Source organism: Chaetodon trifascialis, chromosome 7, assembly GCF_039877785.1.
Source record: "Chaetodon trifascialis isolate fChaTrf1 chromosome 7, fChaTrf1.hap1, whole genome shotgun sequence".
Taxonomy (NCBI): domain Eukaryota; kingdom Metazoa; phylum Chordata; class Actinopteri; order Chaetodontiformes; family Chaetodontidae; genus Chaetodon; species Chaetodon trifascialis.
In genome coordinates, this window is record NC_092062.1 from 875,687 (window position 1) to 891,820 (window position 16,134).

At 43.0% G+C, this 16,134-nt stretch overlaps 1 protein-coding gene across 1 annotated transcript in view; it reads left to right on the forward strand.

The window, feature by feature from the left end:
- Positions 1–7,655: 7,655 nt before the first annotated feature.
- dtnbp1a (dystrobrevin binding protein 1a) overlaps positions 7,656–16,134 on the forward strand; it is a 58,411-nt gene continuing 49,932 nt past the window's right edge. The window contains exons 1-4 of the mRNA XM_070966160.1: positions 7,656–8,433; positions 12,214–12,318; positions 12,785–12,845; positions 15,961–16,093. Of these exons, the coding sequence (XP_070822261.1) occupies positions 8,378–8,433; positions 12,214–12,318; positions 12,785–12,845; positions 15,961–16,093 (355 nt within the window). The 5' untranslated portion in view covers positions 7,656–8,377. The remainder of the gene's footprint in view (positions 8,434–12,213; positions 12,319–12,784; positions 12,846–15,960; positions 16,094–16,134) is intronic.

Genomic DNA, 16,134 nt, shown 5'->3' on the forward strand with positions numbered 1-16,134 from the left:
ATTTTAATAACGTCTATCCCTTCACCTCCCACCCACCACCCAATACCACCACCTCAAACTAAACCTCAACAGTTTTGCTCACTCCAGACCTCATCTTGGAGAGGTCTCTGAGACCGTGGTTGTTGGGAAATCAGTGGTTAGGAGAGGTTTTCTTGTTTTTCTTTTTCAACAATGAAGTGAATTTTTTCCTTTTGGAACTATATGATTTGAGATTTGTGAAATCGTTTGAAAGTTAAACATCTCGAAAAGACGTAATAATAACTTTCATTCTGGCTACCTATGCAACGTCTGCTTGACGTTCACTAATTACGTACCAAAAAGGTATTTTAATGACATATATATAACATTGAAAATTAAACATCTATTCAACATCTCGAAAAGACGCAATAATAACTTCATTCTGGCTACCTATACAACGTCTGCTTGACGTTCATTAATTACATAGCAAAAAGGTATTTTAATGACGTCAATATAACATTGAAAGTTAAGCATCGATTCAACGTCTGGAAAAGACATAAAAAAAAATTCTGGCTTCTCTGAGGACATCTTCTGGATGTATGAAGAACACGTCTTTTTGACGTTTTTTGGGCCACTTGAGTGTGTGTCTCACATCAAACCTGCCCAATGTGGCTGTTGACCATAAGGGGCCTTTTCTAGCCCTATCTTTTGGATTTGCCACTGTCACAGAGACCTGTAGCAAAATCCTACAATTTTTTTCTACACTGAAAATTTTTTAACTTTCTCAGGTTATTGTTTAATGCAGTGTCACTGTTCTGTATATTACTGTACTGTCTGAAACTGAAAATTGATTTTGCTTTTGTCTCATTCTCTCTGTGCAGGATGGAGCTCAAAAAAGCCAAGGCAAAAAACAAGCACCTGAAGAAGGAGGCTTAAATGAAACAAGGTCTGTCCAGTACTCCGCATACACAGGGAAAGCCTGGAGACCCCTGTGACCTCTGTGGCGGCCCAAGATGGCTGGAAACCAGACACGCCTTCTACAGAGGAAAGTTTTTCTGCTGTTACAGCCAGAGTGCCATTAGAGCACTGTATTAAACTAATGATTTCCACACCTCTCACACAATTTCTCACAAAATATCAAATGTGTGTATAATTACTGCAGTAATTTAAAAAAACATAAATTAGTAATCCTAATACAGGAGTTAGCCCCAAATTCCTTGCGACTTCTGTTTGCAAAACAGAGAGTTTTGCTGTATCTATTAATCTATTGCAATAACAGTGAAGGAAATTGGCAATTTAAAAAGCAGACTGTATCAAATGTGTCAATGAGAATATTTCAATATGAATAAGCAAAACCAATAGCAATTATTCCACATTATTGCACAGTCCACCCTTACACCCAGAAATCTGTCTGCTTCAGAAGTGGTTTTGGAATTTGGTTATTGGTGCAATGCTGGCTGGCAGTGCAGGAAAGTGGCCACCTAGTACAAAGTTCAGCAAAAGGTCTCTCAGTCTATTCACTGTTGCAGAGCACCAGATACACATAGGTAGATTCAAAGGACTTGAAATGTTTGGTGAGGCAAACACCAAAAAAGCACAGGCAAACCAAGAACAAGGAAGTGCAGGGCAAAACACCTACAGGAGAGCAGATGTAGTCCAAGACAGACAGTTTTGGCAATGAGAGATCAGTCCAATAGTAGATGCTGGAGAGTCTTGCATGGAATTGAAGAACAATTTGGCAATGAGTGAGTGTGGGATAGCATCTTAAATACTTGAAAATGAGAATTGGGTGAATGGGCAGGTAGGTATGGCTGGCAAGGAGAATAAGAGTGGAAATGTACTGGCTGAGCAGGTGAACGGATGAAAGGAAATGGCAGGAGGTAAGAGACTGAAAGCACTGTGACACTTTTCTGGTCATGTAGCACCAAATGTGAAAATGTGTGCCTTTCTAATGCTACTATAGACAGACCAGTTTGACCATCTTTCCAGGGGTGAAAATCCCCTTTAACTTGGTCATTCATTCAGTATGGTTTCATTATGGACTGAACAAAACTCAAAACTTTAACTCAAAGACAAATTAATGTTTTGGTGATCGTAGTTTAGTTCCATTTATCAAAGTCAAAAAAATGGTTGAATGTGTGGCTTCTCTTTTATTTTGTCCATTGAAAATACATATAGTTCAAAGTTTTGTGACTTTTTGACACTACATCAATCAGAAGTTTAAGTTTAAGTAATGCATTATTGTCTACTTTCAGATGTCCACAAGTAGTTGCTTATTGTTTTGTTTCATGTAAGCACCGTTAACCAGGAGACAGGTGTGAAATCAAAGAAGTCCATAGATGTTTGAGGTTTATCATTAGGCAGTTGTAGTTATGCAACTTTTGTGTAGCTCCTGTTCTGCCACTTGTTGTCACAGTGCATTCAGTCTCTTCTCTGCTGCGATTCCCTTTCCATCTGTTCACCTGCTCAGCCAGTACTTTTCCATTCTCACTTCCCTTGCTTCAGTGAAAGCATCTCCCGTGTACTGGTGGTACTGCAATTGGATTCTAAACCAACCTGTTACAGCACAATCTGGCCAGTCACAGACACAGCAATTGCTTCAAGAGGAAGTCTCTGATGGTGTCTCAAAAAGCAAAGACTAGCTGCATTAGCTGCACAGATCCAGCAGCTAACCATCATCCAGATCTGGCTGGTGTTTCCTCCAGTCCAGTCACCGCCAACTGCTCCACCACTTTCGTCTGTGATCCCCGGGTGGGGACTCCTGAACACTATGATGGAGATCCAGAGACGTGCAACACCTTCTGTGATGGCTGTGGTTTTTGGTCACTGTGTGTTTTCTCCGTTTATGACTGATACTGTGTTTCTTTTTGTCCACACCCACAGCAGGTTGGAGCAGGAGAGAGAGGCGGGCCAATCTACTAGGGAAGCATGCTCCAGAGTCGCACCTGCACCTCATCAGATAATCAACCTGGCTCCTTAAGCTGCCTCGTGCTTCACTCCTGTGCCAGACTATTCTCTCAGTTTCTCTAGTGCACGGCTCGCCTGGTGGTTCTGCTCGTCTCTCGATCTTGCTCCTCCTGTGTGCATTATTTCCTGATTGCTGGTGTTTTTTCACTGTGAGATTTCTCATAGTCGCCTTTGGTTTGTATTTTTGTAGTTTTGCATCCCAGTTTTTTTCTGGTGAGTTATTTTGCTACTTTGTTTGGATCCGTTTTTTCCCCTCTGTGGTGATTCTTAGTTCGTTTTTGCTTGTGAGCATTTTCCCTGTTAAAGGAGATTTTTGTTTATCCTTTGTTTAATAAATATCGAGTGTTTTTTATCTCTGCATTTTGGGTCCTGGCCTTCCTTGTCACCATTCCATAACACCTTCCTGACCAACGCTTCCATCCTCTTTGCTCTGCAGCCCCACACTTTGCCTCTGAGCAAGCCATTGTAGCCTTTTTTGTATATACTTGTATCTTTGACCAGGACATGTCCTTTCACTCCCATGTAAAACAAATTTCAAGGACTGCCTTTTTTCACCTATGTAATATTGCAAAAATCAGACATATTTTGTCTCAAAATTCTGAATATTCTCCAGTTGCTCCAGAACGCTGCAGCACATGTTCTGACAAAAACCAGGAAGAGAGATCATATTTCTCCAATACTCACCACTCTGCACTGGCTCCCTGTAAAGTTTAGAATAGAATTTAAAATTCTCCTCCTTAATTACAAAGCCATAAATGGCCAGGCACCTTCTTATCTTAAAGAGCTCATAGTACCTTATTACCCCACTCCAACACTGTGTTCCCAGAATTCAGGTCTACTTATGGTCCCTAAAGTCTCAAAAAGCAGAACAGGAGTCAGAGCATTTAGCTGTCAAGCTCCTCTCCTGTGGAACCATCTTCCAGTCTTTGTCCGGGAGGCAGACACTGTCTCTACATTTAAGAGTAGGCTTAAAACCTTCCTTTTTGATAAAGCTTATAGTTAGGGCTGGCTCAGGCTTGTCTTGGACCAGCCCCTAGTTATGCTGCTATAGGATTAGACTGTTGGGGGACCTCCAAAGATACACCGAGCTCCTCTGTCTTTCTGTCCCTCTCCATCTGCACGCTTTCATGTGCTACCACGGCGTGTTACTAACTTAGCTCCTTAGTCTCTGTGCTTTGTCTTCTTGCAGGTTCCGCAGTGGCTGAATCTGGATTGTGGATTGCAGCTGCGTCTCCTGCCTTGGCCCTGCCTGACATCCACTGCAACTGCTACTGCTATTATTACATCCACTGTCACTGTTACTGTGATTGCATGTCTGTCTGTCTGTCTGTCTGTCTGTCTGTCTGTCTGTCTGTCTGTCTGTCTGTCTGTCTGTCTGTCTGTCTCTGTCTCTGTGTCTCTCTCTGTCTCTCTGACTGCATTTCTGTCTATCTCTCGCTGTCTGTCTGTCTGTCTGTCTGTCTGTCTGTCTGTCTGTCTGTCTGTCTGTCTGTCTGTCTGTCTGTCTCACTCTCTCTCTCTTGCTCTCCCTCTCTAACCCAACCGGTCGAGGCAGATGGCCGCCCACCCAGAGCCTGGTTCTGCTCGAGGTTTCTGCCTGTTAAAAGGAAGTTTTTCCTCGCCACTGTCGCCAAGTGCTTGCTCATGAGGGAATTATTGGGTCTCTGTAGATAAAAGAGCTTGGTCTGCACCAGCTCTATATGGAAAGTGTCCTGAGACAACTTTTGTTGTGATTTGGCGCTATACAAATAAAATTGAATTGAATTGAATTGAATAACAGTCTGTAAATAGTATTTACAATTTTTTAGGATGATGTTTCTTTTTATCCCACTCTTTTGTATATACTTGTTTTTAATTTGCATGCACTTGTTTTACTACTCTGCCCACATTATTGATGCTGCTGTAAATTGGAATTTCCTCTCGCGGGACTAATAAAGGACTATTGAATTGAATTGCAAACAATGAGAAAACTATGCTTGCTTCAGGATAAAGGCTCTGGTGGACATACTGTGTTCTGCTTGTAGTACCTTTCCATTGAAGGGGAGTTTTACCTTGCCTTTCCCTTGCCATTGTCGTAAAGTGTTTGTTCATGGGGCTGGTGTGTAACTAGTCCAGCGTAGAACTTACTAGGAGAGAACAGAGGGACTTTGAAAAATGAGAAACATATGGGAACAGATGAAAGAGCAGGGGTGGGTGCTAAGAGATAATTAGAATAGTTACAATTAAAATAGGGGTGGCACGGTTCGATCCCCGGGTTGGGCCTTTCTGTGTGAAGTTTGCATGTTCTTCCGTGCATGCGTGGGTTCTCTCCGGGCAAATATGAATATGGAAGCATGAAACATGCTCCAGGTTCACCTTTTCAACGGCAGTCAATGATTTGAGACTAAATAGTCGAGAACTCATATATCATATCATATATTTCACCTTTTGTACACACTACCAATCATCTCTAAAACAACAGCACCTAACTCAATTTGGATAGACACAGGTTCACCATCAGTCTTAATTACACAAATTAAGCCTATTTGTAGTGATGGGTCATACCATGCCGACGCTTCGGAGCGTGTCGTTTAGGGCGAATGACCTCACTGATGACGTTAGAAGCCTCGCTGGATCAGGAATTGGTTCGAGTATTGGCGCGATTTATAAACCGCAATGCATCCACTCACACTTTGTGGGTTAATGTTGGCGATTTGTTGGTTTGTGTGTGACATAGAGGGGCATTTTGAGCCTGTGACAAAGAGAAAGATTTTCTCCGTGTGAGAACATTTTGATCTGATCTCTCCCAATAAAATAAGTACACTTTCAGAAACATTATTACATGTGTTTTGTGTTTATTATGCAGTGTACTATATTTTTCACTGTCTTTTCTTTTAATCCAAGGTGGTGTTTGTTGTGTGCTAAAGAACTGGGGTACAACAACAACACCTCATCCATGCTGAGGCATTCTTGTGCTTTGCATAAAAATAAGGAGGGGAATGTGGCACATTTTGTTTCTGAATAAAAATGAATGAAGTCCTTAAGTGGTGAAGTCCCTAAGCAGCAGGTAGTGCGCATGCCTCACAGCAAGAAGGTCGCAGGTTCGATTCCCGGGTCGGGCCTTTTTGTGTGTAGTTTGCATGTTCTTCCCGTGCATGCGTGGGTTCTCTCCGGGCACTCCAGCTTCCTCCCACAGACCAAAAACATGCTCATTAGGTTGATTGGTGACTCTAAATTGCCCCTAGGTGTGAGTGTGAATGGTGTGTGTATGTGCCCTGCGATCGGCTGGCGACCGGTCCAGGGTGTACCCCGCCTCTCGCCCGTTGACAGCCGAGATAGGCTCCGGCCCCCCCGTGACCCCGAAAGGGATAAGCGGCATAGAAAATGGATGGATGGATGGATGAAGTCCTTAAGTTGCACAATCAAATTAACTGCCCGTCCACTGCCCCTTACCTTGTTAAAACACTGCAACAGTTTGAAAACAATTGTTATGAGTTATTCAAACGTTGACAAAAATGATTTATTGATAAACATTTGACAAGTAATATTAGATTCCATTGTATTGTCATGTCACATTTCCATAATATACAAAACAAAAATATACATTTTATTTACATGAATGAATACATGAACGATACCTGAAATGCATTTATTAGGATGAATTGATTGAATTTTCTTGGCAGTCATTCCCATGGCTGCACTGTTGCAGGACAGTCTTGAGTGTATTGCAAATTGATTAAATTACAATTACCTATAATTTATAGGTTCCGCACCGAAGCATCGGCATGTATGACCCATCACCACCTATAATATATCTGGCTGTTTAACAGTCTTTGACCAGCAGGGGGTTTGTGTACATGAAGCCTCAAGAAATGAACCTTTTTGTGAACCATTTGGCTGGAAGGCTTCAAGGCTTAAAGAAGCTTCATCCCGCCACCATTACCTATTTGAGTCAACTCCAATAAAGAAGTGTGAGTAAACAAGGTATCATGAATAGTGTTATGGTCATCTGACAGAGATCATAAAAGAAAGTGGTAAACTATAACAATGGCCAGATGATGGAGCTGTGACAAATGGCAAACTGAAGTCGCTTAAAAATGATGGCTGCAAAGCAAGGATGTCAGCACATTTTGGGTGCTTTTCATTACATTCAGGGTGCTTTTCATTCCATAAATTGGTCTTCTCGTCTCCTCCACTCACTTCCTTTCCTCGCGTCTTAGCTCCGCCCAGCGAGGACATGAAAGAGGGATGCGAGGAAGGGACATGAGGACGGAGGAAACGAAACTCCGAAATGAAAAATCCTCACTCCACAGCGTCAGTCCGAGGCGACGTCAATTACTGATGACGTTTGCACAGCTGTAAAAAGCTGTAAAACGTGATATTATGGTCAGATCTGCAGTCAGACTGTTCTACTCCTGATTGCTATTGATGAGGTTTCAATTATATGCCGTTAGAGGCATAACAGAGGACGGGTGTGTGGTAGATTAAACCAACAGCCTTGTAGCCTTGCTTTAAAAAAACGTAAATATATACCAAGAATTTTCATTAATTTCTTGGTGACAGATACAATTGTTAAAAGGACACAGTTGAAACAAGAATCAAGATTACGTTTGTGAAGACCTGCTCCCGCCATGATTCAAACGTGTGCCACATATGACACGCCCCAATCTCAGAACAGTCTGACTGCAGATCTGACCATAATATCACGTTTTACAGCTTTTACAGCTGTGCAAACGTCATCAGTAATTGACGTCACTTCGGACTGACGCTGTGGAGCGAGGATTTTTCATTTCGGAGTTTCGTTTCCTCCGTCCTCACGTCCCTTCCTCGCATCCCTCTTTCATGTCCTCGCTGGGCGGAGCTAAGACGCGAGGAGAGGAAGCGAGTGGAGGAGAGGAGGAGACCAATTTATGGAATGAAAAGCACCCTTTGTTTTGTTATGCCTGCAGCCTCGACTCCTCCTTTCTCGTGTCTCCTTCCTGTCTCCTAGAGAGAACGAGGATGACGTGACTCTCTCTCTCTCTCTCTCTCTCTCTCTCTCTCTCTCTCTCTCTCTCTCTCTCTCTCTCTCTCTCTCGAAAATGCGGTTCTGCGGTTTAACCCCGAGTTTCGCCTTACAGGCAGACTTTCCTATGGTACATCTGATCTACCGGCGTAAAAATCCTTCCTATTTCGCTCCAGCTAAATAGACCCACCGTCAATGTCGACTGTTAACGCACTGCATTAACTGGGAGAACCAGTCGTATGGAAAGAGCGCGTTCTGTTGAAGCGGAGGAAAGGATGGGCTGCCTTTAAGGCTTGGATTGAGGACTAAAGTGAAGACATTGGTACACGAGTAGGGCTACAGCGCGAATAGGCCACAGAGTTAGTAAACTGTGTAAATTAACGTTAACTCGTCAGTGTTGATAGCCAGTCAAAACTAATATTTTTAGATGAGAACGATAAGATCGGAAGAACGGAACTCAGAGGAACCATGTTTGAAAACTTCAGAGAACGACTTCACACGGTCCAGCAGGATCTCACGACGGGGTTGGTCGCCTTTCTGACATATTCTTAATCTCTGCTTTAGCTGGCCGTAGCAAGCCACCCGCCTCGGATATAACGCTTATTCGCTATCTTATACGTTACGTACGTTATATGATAGTTTAAATGTGTACGTTAGACTTAGTGATGTAGAGCATAACGCGCAGACTTAAAAACACATCAACTATAATTTTCAACTGCAGAGAGCTAATTAGCGTCTGTAATATCTCAGCTCTGGTGTTGTCTCTGCGGATAGCTGTCATGTTAACGTTAATTTATGGTGCACATGTCGTCATATTACGACCCGAATGTACTGGAGTTCTTCGTTACATGTAAATCTCAATTCAACAACGTTGAGATTCAGTTAGCTATCGTCCTCATTTGTTCGGTACTAGCTGTTCCTTGTAATTGCTTTCAGCTGACGATCATGTGATGAGTTTTCTATTTTTCAGCAAACTTTTAACTGCTCAGAGGCAAGTGAATATAGGAAACATAGTCGATTCCACATCGTTTCTGCCATAAAAGTATCAATAATGTCAAATAAAGATTATAGAATGTCAGCATTGTGAATTCTGAAAGCCTCCTCTCTACAATGTACTGAAATTGAGCTGTGGTGAAGCACCTTTGTAATAGCTGCTCTATCATATATGTTTTTAATCACCTGGATATATATATATATATATATATATATATATATATATATATATATATATATATATATATGAAATAAAAATAAATAAAGGAGAAAAAGTGGATATTCAAGACAATACAAGAAGACTATTTGCCTTCTGTGAACATCACTACACAGGCTTTCTGAGGTCCCCGAGTCTCCAAGGAGGTACAAGCACAACAGGATTTATTCCTGTTTGATTTTCAGTTTTGTGGGAGGACTTTGAGCTTCTCAAAATAAGATAGTAGAGGGGCCCATGTATCATGGAATTTTTGGGTTGACCCTCTAATGCAATATTTTATCTTTTCTAGCTTAATGAATAGAATCAGGTCTTTCATCCAGGAGGAAGTTTTGGGTGGATTCCAACAGGATTCTTCTCCAGGAAAGGAGAGTTGAAAAAACAAGCACATTTTTTATTTTGTCATTGATATACCCTCCCCTGGGACTCCAAATATAGCCATTTCAGGACTGGGTTGGATATCTCTTTTAAAAGCTTCAGATAAAGTCTGAAATATCGTAGTCCAAAAATTAAACAGTTTATTACAGGACCAGAACATATGGGACAGGTTGGCCTTAGCTATATGAAGTAAAAGAAGAAGAGGAAGAAGAAGAAGAAGAAGAAGAAGAATCAGAGGACATTACCCTTTATTTGTCACACAACATACACGCGGCAAGCCATGCAATTGGTGAAATTTGTTCTCTGCGTTTTAAATCAAATCAAATCAAACTTTATATATATGGCACTTATACTTAAAAGCAACACAAAGTGCCTCACAGAGGCTAAAAACAGTAAAAAAGAAAAGGAAGAAAGAAAAGAAAACCCAGCCCTCCTGCCCCCATAAATACATAGAGACATATAGACATACAGGGAGTCACACGGGTGTGTGTGCGCATGTACGCACACACACACCCGTACACCCATCCTGGTCATCCTTCCTCCGCGGCAGACCAGGAGCGGTGGGCTGCCATCCGACTGGCATCTGGGGACCCAGTTTCCTTTCCTTCTTGCATGTTTTTAGTGGTTTTTTTTTTAAGGAGGATACCCCTGGTGAACATGGGGAGAACACACGGAAAGGCCCCTTTCTGCTAGCAGCAGGCACTGAAGGCATGGTGGAAGACACGCTCCCGGCACCCACAACGGGAATTGAACCCGAGACCTTCTAGCTGTGAGATGACAGTGTTTCCACCATACCACCTGACAGCGTTCTCATGTTTCACTGACATTCGAGTATATTCTAGAGAGTCTGACTCTGACTCTGACTATAATGGATTCGGTGGAGAATCTTGAACTGAATCAAGCCAAGGTGAGCACATGAGGTTGACCCATTTACTCTATATAATGCACCATCCCTGGTTGCATCTGAGATATTTAATCCAAGTTCTTCTACTCAGTCTGCTCTGACCTTATTGAGCGTAACTTTGTTGAGTGATGTACTACTATTGTAAATTTTTGAGATGAGTCCTTTGTGGTGCGTGGGAATTTGCAGAATGATATCTATTCCTTTTTTTGGAGGCAAAATTAGGAAAGGATGGGCTGATCCTACGAACAAACTGGTGAATGTGAAGATAGCAGAAAAGCTTAGAGCGCTGTAAATTAAATTTGGTGGAAAGAGCATCAAATGTAGCAAAAGTTCTGTCTATGTAGAGGTCACTGAATTTACTTAATCCTGCCCTCTGCCACTGGGTAAAGACAGGATCTAATTAGGCTGAGAGAAAGACATGATTCACTGCATGAAAAACCACATTTACGACCAGTAAACCTCAGCGAAGTTTGTTGATTATCGGCAATTTACGGCCAGTTTACAGGAAAGTTTGTGGTTATTCGCGCCCTCTGCGAAGGTGCGAATAGCTTTAATTAGCACATGAATGCTACCGACGTTGATCTACTCAGGCTGGCCTGCTGGCTTCACAAACAACCATTGGGTGATTCCACAGGCATTGTAAAAGGAAACCCTCATGTGATTGGATAGCAACTCCAATCACATGAGTGAGTGATCATGCGATTGGTTGGCAACTCTGCTGTTAATGGTCATCTGTGCACCACAAATTTTTTTTTTTTAAAATTACACAGTTGACAGAAACATTTTGAAAAAGTCTTTAATGAAAGCGTGGCAAACACACACCAACAAGGATCAGCCAAATAAAATCAGTGACCAATGGGGGGGAGCAAGGAAAATGTGCAGAGGGGTTCACTGATAAGAGTCTCTGGGTTGGGCCATGCCGCTGATCCATGGTGCATGAAAAAAAGAGTCTAAGGCCTCTGGAAATGCTTCTTTGCTGCCTCTGGGTCATACTGAGTTGGCGCCCATTGCTTTGAAGGGGACTCGATGTGAAGACTCTTGCGGTGTGTCACCACATACTTTGGGTCGCTCTCCGGCAGCTCTTGCAGTGTCTGGCAGAGTTGGGAGAGCTAGGACACTCCTTCTTGCTTCCAGCAGCTGTAAATACAGGTATAAATATAATATTAGTACTGCTAAGAAACAATAACACATGATAACGTATGTGACCATGTTTGTCAAAAACAATGCAGCTAATGAATAAAATTCAGCCCATTTTTACATTGTTGTGAAAATTAAGCGGCCTTCATGTACCTCTTACCCGCTTCCTTCTCTGTCTGCTGCGAGCTGAAATCTTCACAGCTGCTGCCTGAACTGAAAGAGCTGCCTGGGCATACCTGAAGCTCCTCCACACCGTCTCGTAATATGTCTTATATGTCCAGGCCGCTGAAAGAAAATATATATTTGTTTGAAATAATTAAGACAGGCTTCAGTAAAAACAACAACAAGAAACAACAGAAAGGAGTTAAAACAAAAAAACAAAAAAAAAACTTACATAAAAAGACTCCTGTCCACACCATCCATGTCTGGACTTCCAGTTAAAGTGGCCATCAAATATGATGTCACCATTTTGTTGTGGGATGAGTTCAGTCTGTACAACACAAAAAGTACAAACATGTACTTTTAGAGCTGTATTACCATCACTGATCACGTTATGACGAGCGGATGAGAAATGAAGAGTTTTGTCCTAGAGACATGGTCTCTTTTTAAATCACACCTGACGAAGGAGGTAGAGTGGTCTTTTCCTTATTTATCTCTCTCTTCCTACCCTCCCTCCAGCTTCAAGACCTTTGGAGACAAATCAAGGGACACCAAAATCAGGAGGCGGCTGAGGTGCGCAGAAAGCTCTTCTCATTTCAGTGCTGGACTGGAAATCCTCAGCAGGTCTGTAGGTGCGCGCGCGCGCACACACACACACACACACACACACACACACACACACACGCACACACACACACACACACACACAAAAGTTAGGTTTTCATCACTTTTGGGGACATTACGTAGATATAAATGTAAGCATTTATATTTTGGAGACCTAACCATAACGACTACTTGCCTAACCTTTACCCTAACCTTAGCCTAAACCTAACCTTAATCCAAGTCTTCACCCTGAAATTTAATGATGTATATTATGGGGATTTTGTCTTCACAAGTAAGGCGAGTCCCGACAATGTGACTGTGTAAACAGATGTATCTCCCCACAACACACACACACACACACACACACACACACACACACACACACACACACACATACATAAACACGCACATACACATATAGTCGATAAACAATAATCAACAGCTTAGATTAAGGGTGTGTTTATGTTTATAAAATATGTTTCGGTAGGTATGAGGAGAGTTGGTTTCCACTCCATAAAAGAACTAAAGACTGTGCTGAGGCTGCAGAGGTAAGCTCAGTATTTCTCTGCACTACTCTGTTACAGACACAACATCACTTCCTCCCGTTAATGATTTACAGCATGCAAGGGAGTGTCCCCTGGGTTGGGTGGTGAACCATAGTTAATGCATGCTTGTCAAATGTGGCTATTTTCAGCAAACAGATGTAAAAAAGATAATGATGATATGATGATAATGATAAATGGCAAACAAAAAACAACTACTTGTGGTGGCAGAATGTTCACAGAACACTGTCAGAAACGAGTGTTTGCTTTACATCGGCTACAGTGAAGTAATGGAGAAACTTTGTGTTATGATCAAATTTTGATCTTTCATTTTTAACAGAATAAGTTAGAGCTGAAAAAGTTATTAAATTAATTTTGTTGACAACACTTTTGATAATCACTTAATCATTTAAGAAACTGTATAAGCAAAATTACTTGTCTGCGGTTCTTGAGGATCTCTTGTTTTTCTCATACTCGATGTCTTCCGCTAATCCGGGTCTGGGTCACGGGGGCAGCAGCCTCAGCAAGTAAGCTCAGACAGCCTTCCCCCCAGCCACTTCCACCAGCTCCTGCTGAATGATCCCGAGACATTCCCCGGCCAGCCAAGAGACATAATCCCTAAACACAGAAAAAAATAAATAAAGTTGCTTATATTGTCATTCTGGTCTACAGCTCCATGGCTGGGCCGAAAACAGCATTGCTCCTCCTCAATCTGCAGTTCAACTATCAATTGGACTCTCCTCTCCAGTACCTTGGCATAGACCTTGCTGGGGAGCTTGAGGAATGTGATCCCTCTGTAGTTGGAATACACCCTCTGGTCCCCTTTCTTAAAGACGGGGACCACCACCTTGGTTTGCCACTCTAGTGGCACTGCCCCCAATGACCACGGAATGTTGCAGATGCTTGTCAACCAAGACAGCCCAACCTTGAGGTACTCAAGACAGATCTAAGACAGAGGTACTCAAGACAGAGCCACCACAGCTCCGGTGTGCAGCTGTGGTGGCTCCACCACCACAGCTGCACACCGCTTGGCTCTGCGGTTCTGAGACCCACAGACAACCGTGCCTTGTTGGCCTCCTTCTTTAGCCTGACGGCTCTCCTCACCCCTGGTGTCCACCAGCGGGTTTGGGGGTTATCGCCTTGAATAGCCCCAGCTCGCGACAACCACCTCAACAATGACATGACAAGGCCCATTCAGACTCAAAGTCCCCTGCCGCCCCTGGAACATGGTCAGAGTTCTGCTGGAGGTGGGAGTTGAAGACCAACTTAACAGGTTCTTCTGCCACGCGTTCCTGGCAGACCCTCATTACTCATTTGGGTCTACCAAGTATGCGCCGCGTCCTCTTCTGCCATCTGACCCAACTCACCACCAGGTGGTGATCAGTTGACAGCTCTGCTCCTCTCTTCACCCAAGTGTCCAAAACATGTGAGGGCAGGTCAGATGACTATAAAGTCAATCATTGACCTACGACCTAGGGTGCCAAGTGCACACATGAACATCCTTATGTTTGAACATGGTGTTATTGACAAACTGCAACTTGCACATGTGAGCATTGAAGTCTCCCAGCAAGACAATGGAGTCCCCGGTCGGGGCATTATCCAACACCCGTCCCAGGGACTCCAAAAAGGGTGGGTACTCTCAAACTGCTGTTTGTTGCATAAGTGCAAATGACAGTGAGGACCTGTTCCCCGACCCAAAGGTGCAGGGAAACAAGCCTTTTGACTACTGGGAAAAACCCAAACATACATGCAGAGAGTCTGGGCGCTATCAGAATGCCCACCCGTGCCCTCCACCTCTTACTTTGAGCAACTCCAGCATGAGAGAGGCTCCAACCCCTCTCAATGACTTGGGTTCCAGAGCCAGCACGATGAGTCTAGTTGAGCCCGACTGTATCTAGTTGGTAATGCTCAGCCTCTTCCACAAGCTCCAGCTCCTTCCCCATAAGAGAGGTGACATTCCATGTCCCAAAAACTAGCTTCTGTGTTCGCAGATTGGACCACCAAGGCCCCTGCCTTGGGCCACTGTCCAAGCCACACTGCACCGGACCCCTACGGCTCCTCCTGTTGGTGGTGGGCCTACTGGAAGATGGACCCATGTCTCTGTTTTGGGCTGGGCCTGACCAGGCCCTATGGGCGAAGGCCCGGTCATCAGATGCTTGCTGGTCGGCCCCATCCCTGGGGAGGGGGGGCTCTCAAACTCCTCCACCACAATAAGGTGGCAGCTCAGGGAGAGTCCTGTTTTTTCTATGTTTGTATATTGTTTTAAACTGAATATGTTCGGGCTTTGGACTCCTCGTCAGACAAAACAAGATCTTGAGAAAAAATTGTAAATGTTCATTTAAAATTTTTTTACCTACATTTTATAGACCAAATGATTAATTGAGGAAGTATGCAGCAGATTAATTAATTGTGAAAGTCCTAAAGCACGGAAAAGAATAAATAAAATTGCTTATATTATCATTCTATTGAAATAAATAACTGAATAAAAATGGAGTCCAGTTGCAAGTTGTTTTCTTCGTTAACAGAAATAAGATGGTAGGTCAGTCCCTTTGTGAGAGGTTGGAGGTAGACATGCGCCCAAACTGTATGCAACCCTTCATCTAATCAGCTGAAAGCGACTGCTGCTTTTGCATTCCTTGCTTATAAGATAGCATTGGAATAATCTCTTTTTGCAGAGTTTCACACAGAGGATTCAGCAGGTGTCACTGACTTGTTCTGGGTTTCGACTGGGTGTGTCTCTGTGATGTCTTTTCACACGGTCCCATCAGGACCGAAGAAGCAGAGCATTTTGCCTGCCTACTTTTGTTGACTTGCTCATATTTAGCTGATTTGGTCATCTTCCCTTGATATTTGTGCTTCTATCATGGGTAATTAGGCACTGTAGTTAAATGGTTGTAATTGTGTCTATTATTGATGTGTGACTGGGAGGCTGCACAAGGAATTTTACCAGAAAAGTTACCAGATAGTGATAGGAGTTGTTATTTTTATACTAACAGAGGTTTAACTGTGATAGCAAATGACTTTACAGTGAGTTTGTTACTAGTAATTGTGTTAATGCATCTTATAATTCTAGGAGCCCTCTCTGCCCTGTCTTAACTCTGCCCTTCTGTTTCTTTGTCAGGCAGTAGATGGGAACGTAGTCATGCTCTCAGCACACTGGGAGAAAAGAAGAACAACTCTGACACAACTACAGGAACAACTGCAAAGCTTATCGTCCTTTATCAGTGAACTTGATGCCATCACTGCTAACATAGGTATGAAGTCTGTTGCATTCCTGCCCAATAATGCCAGTCTG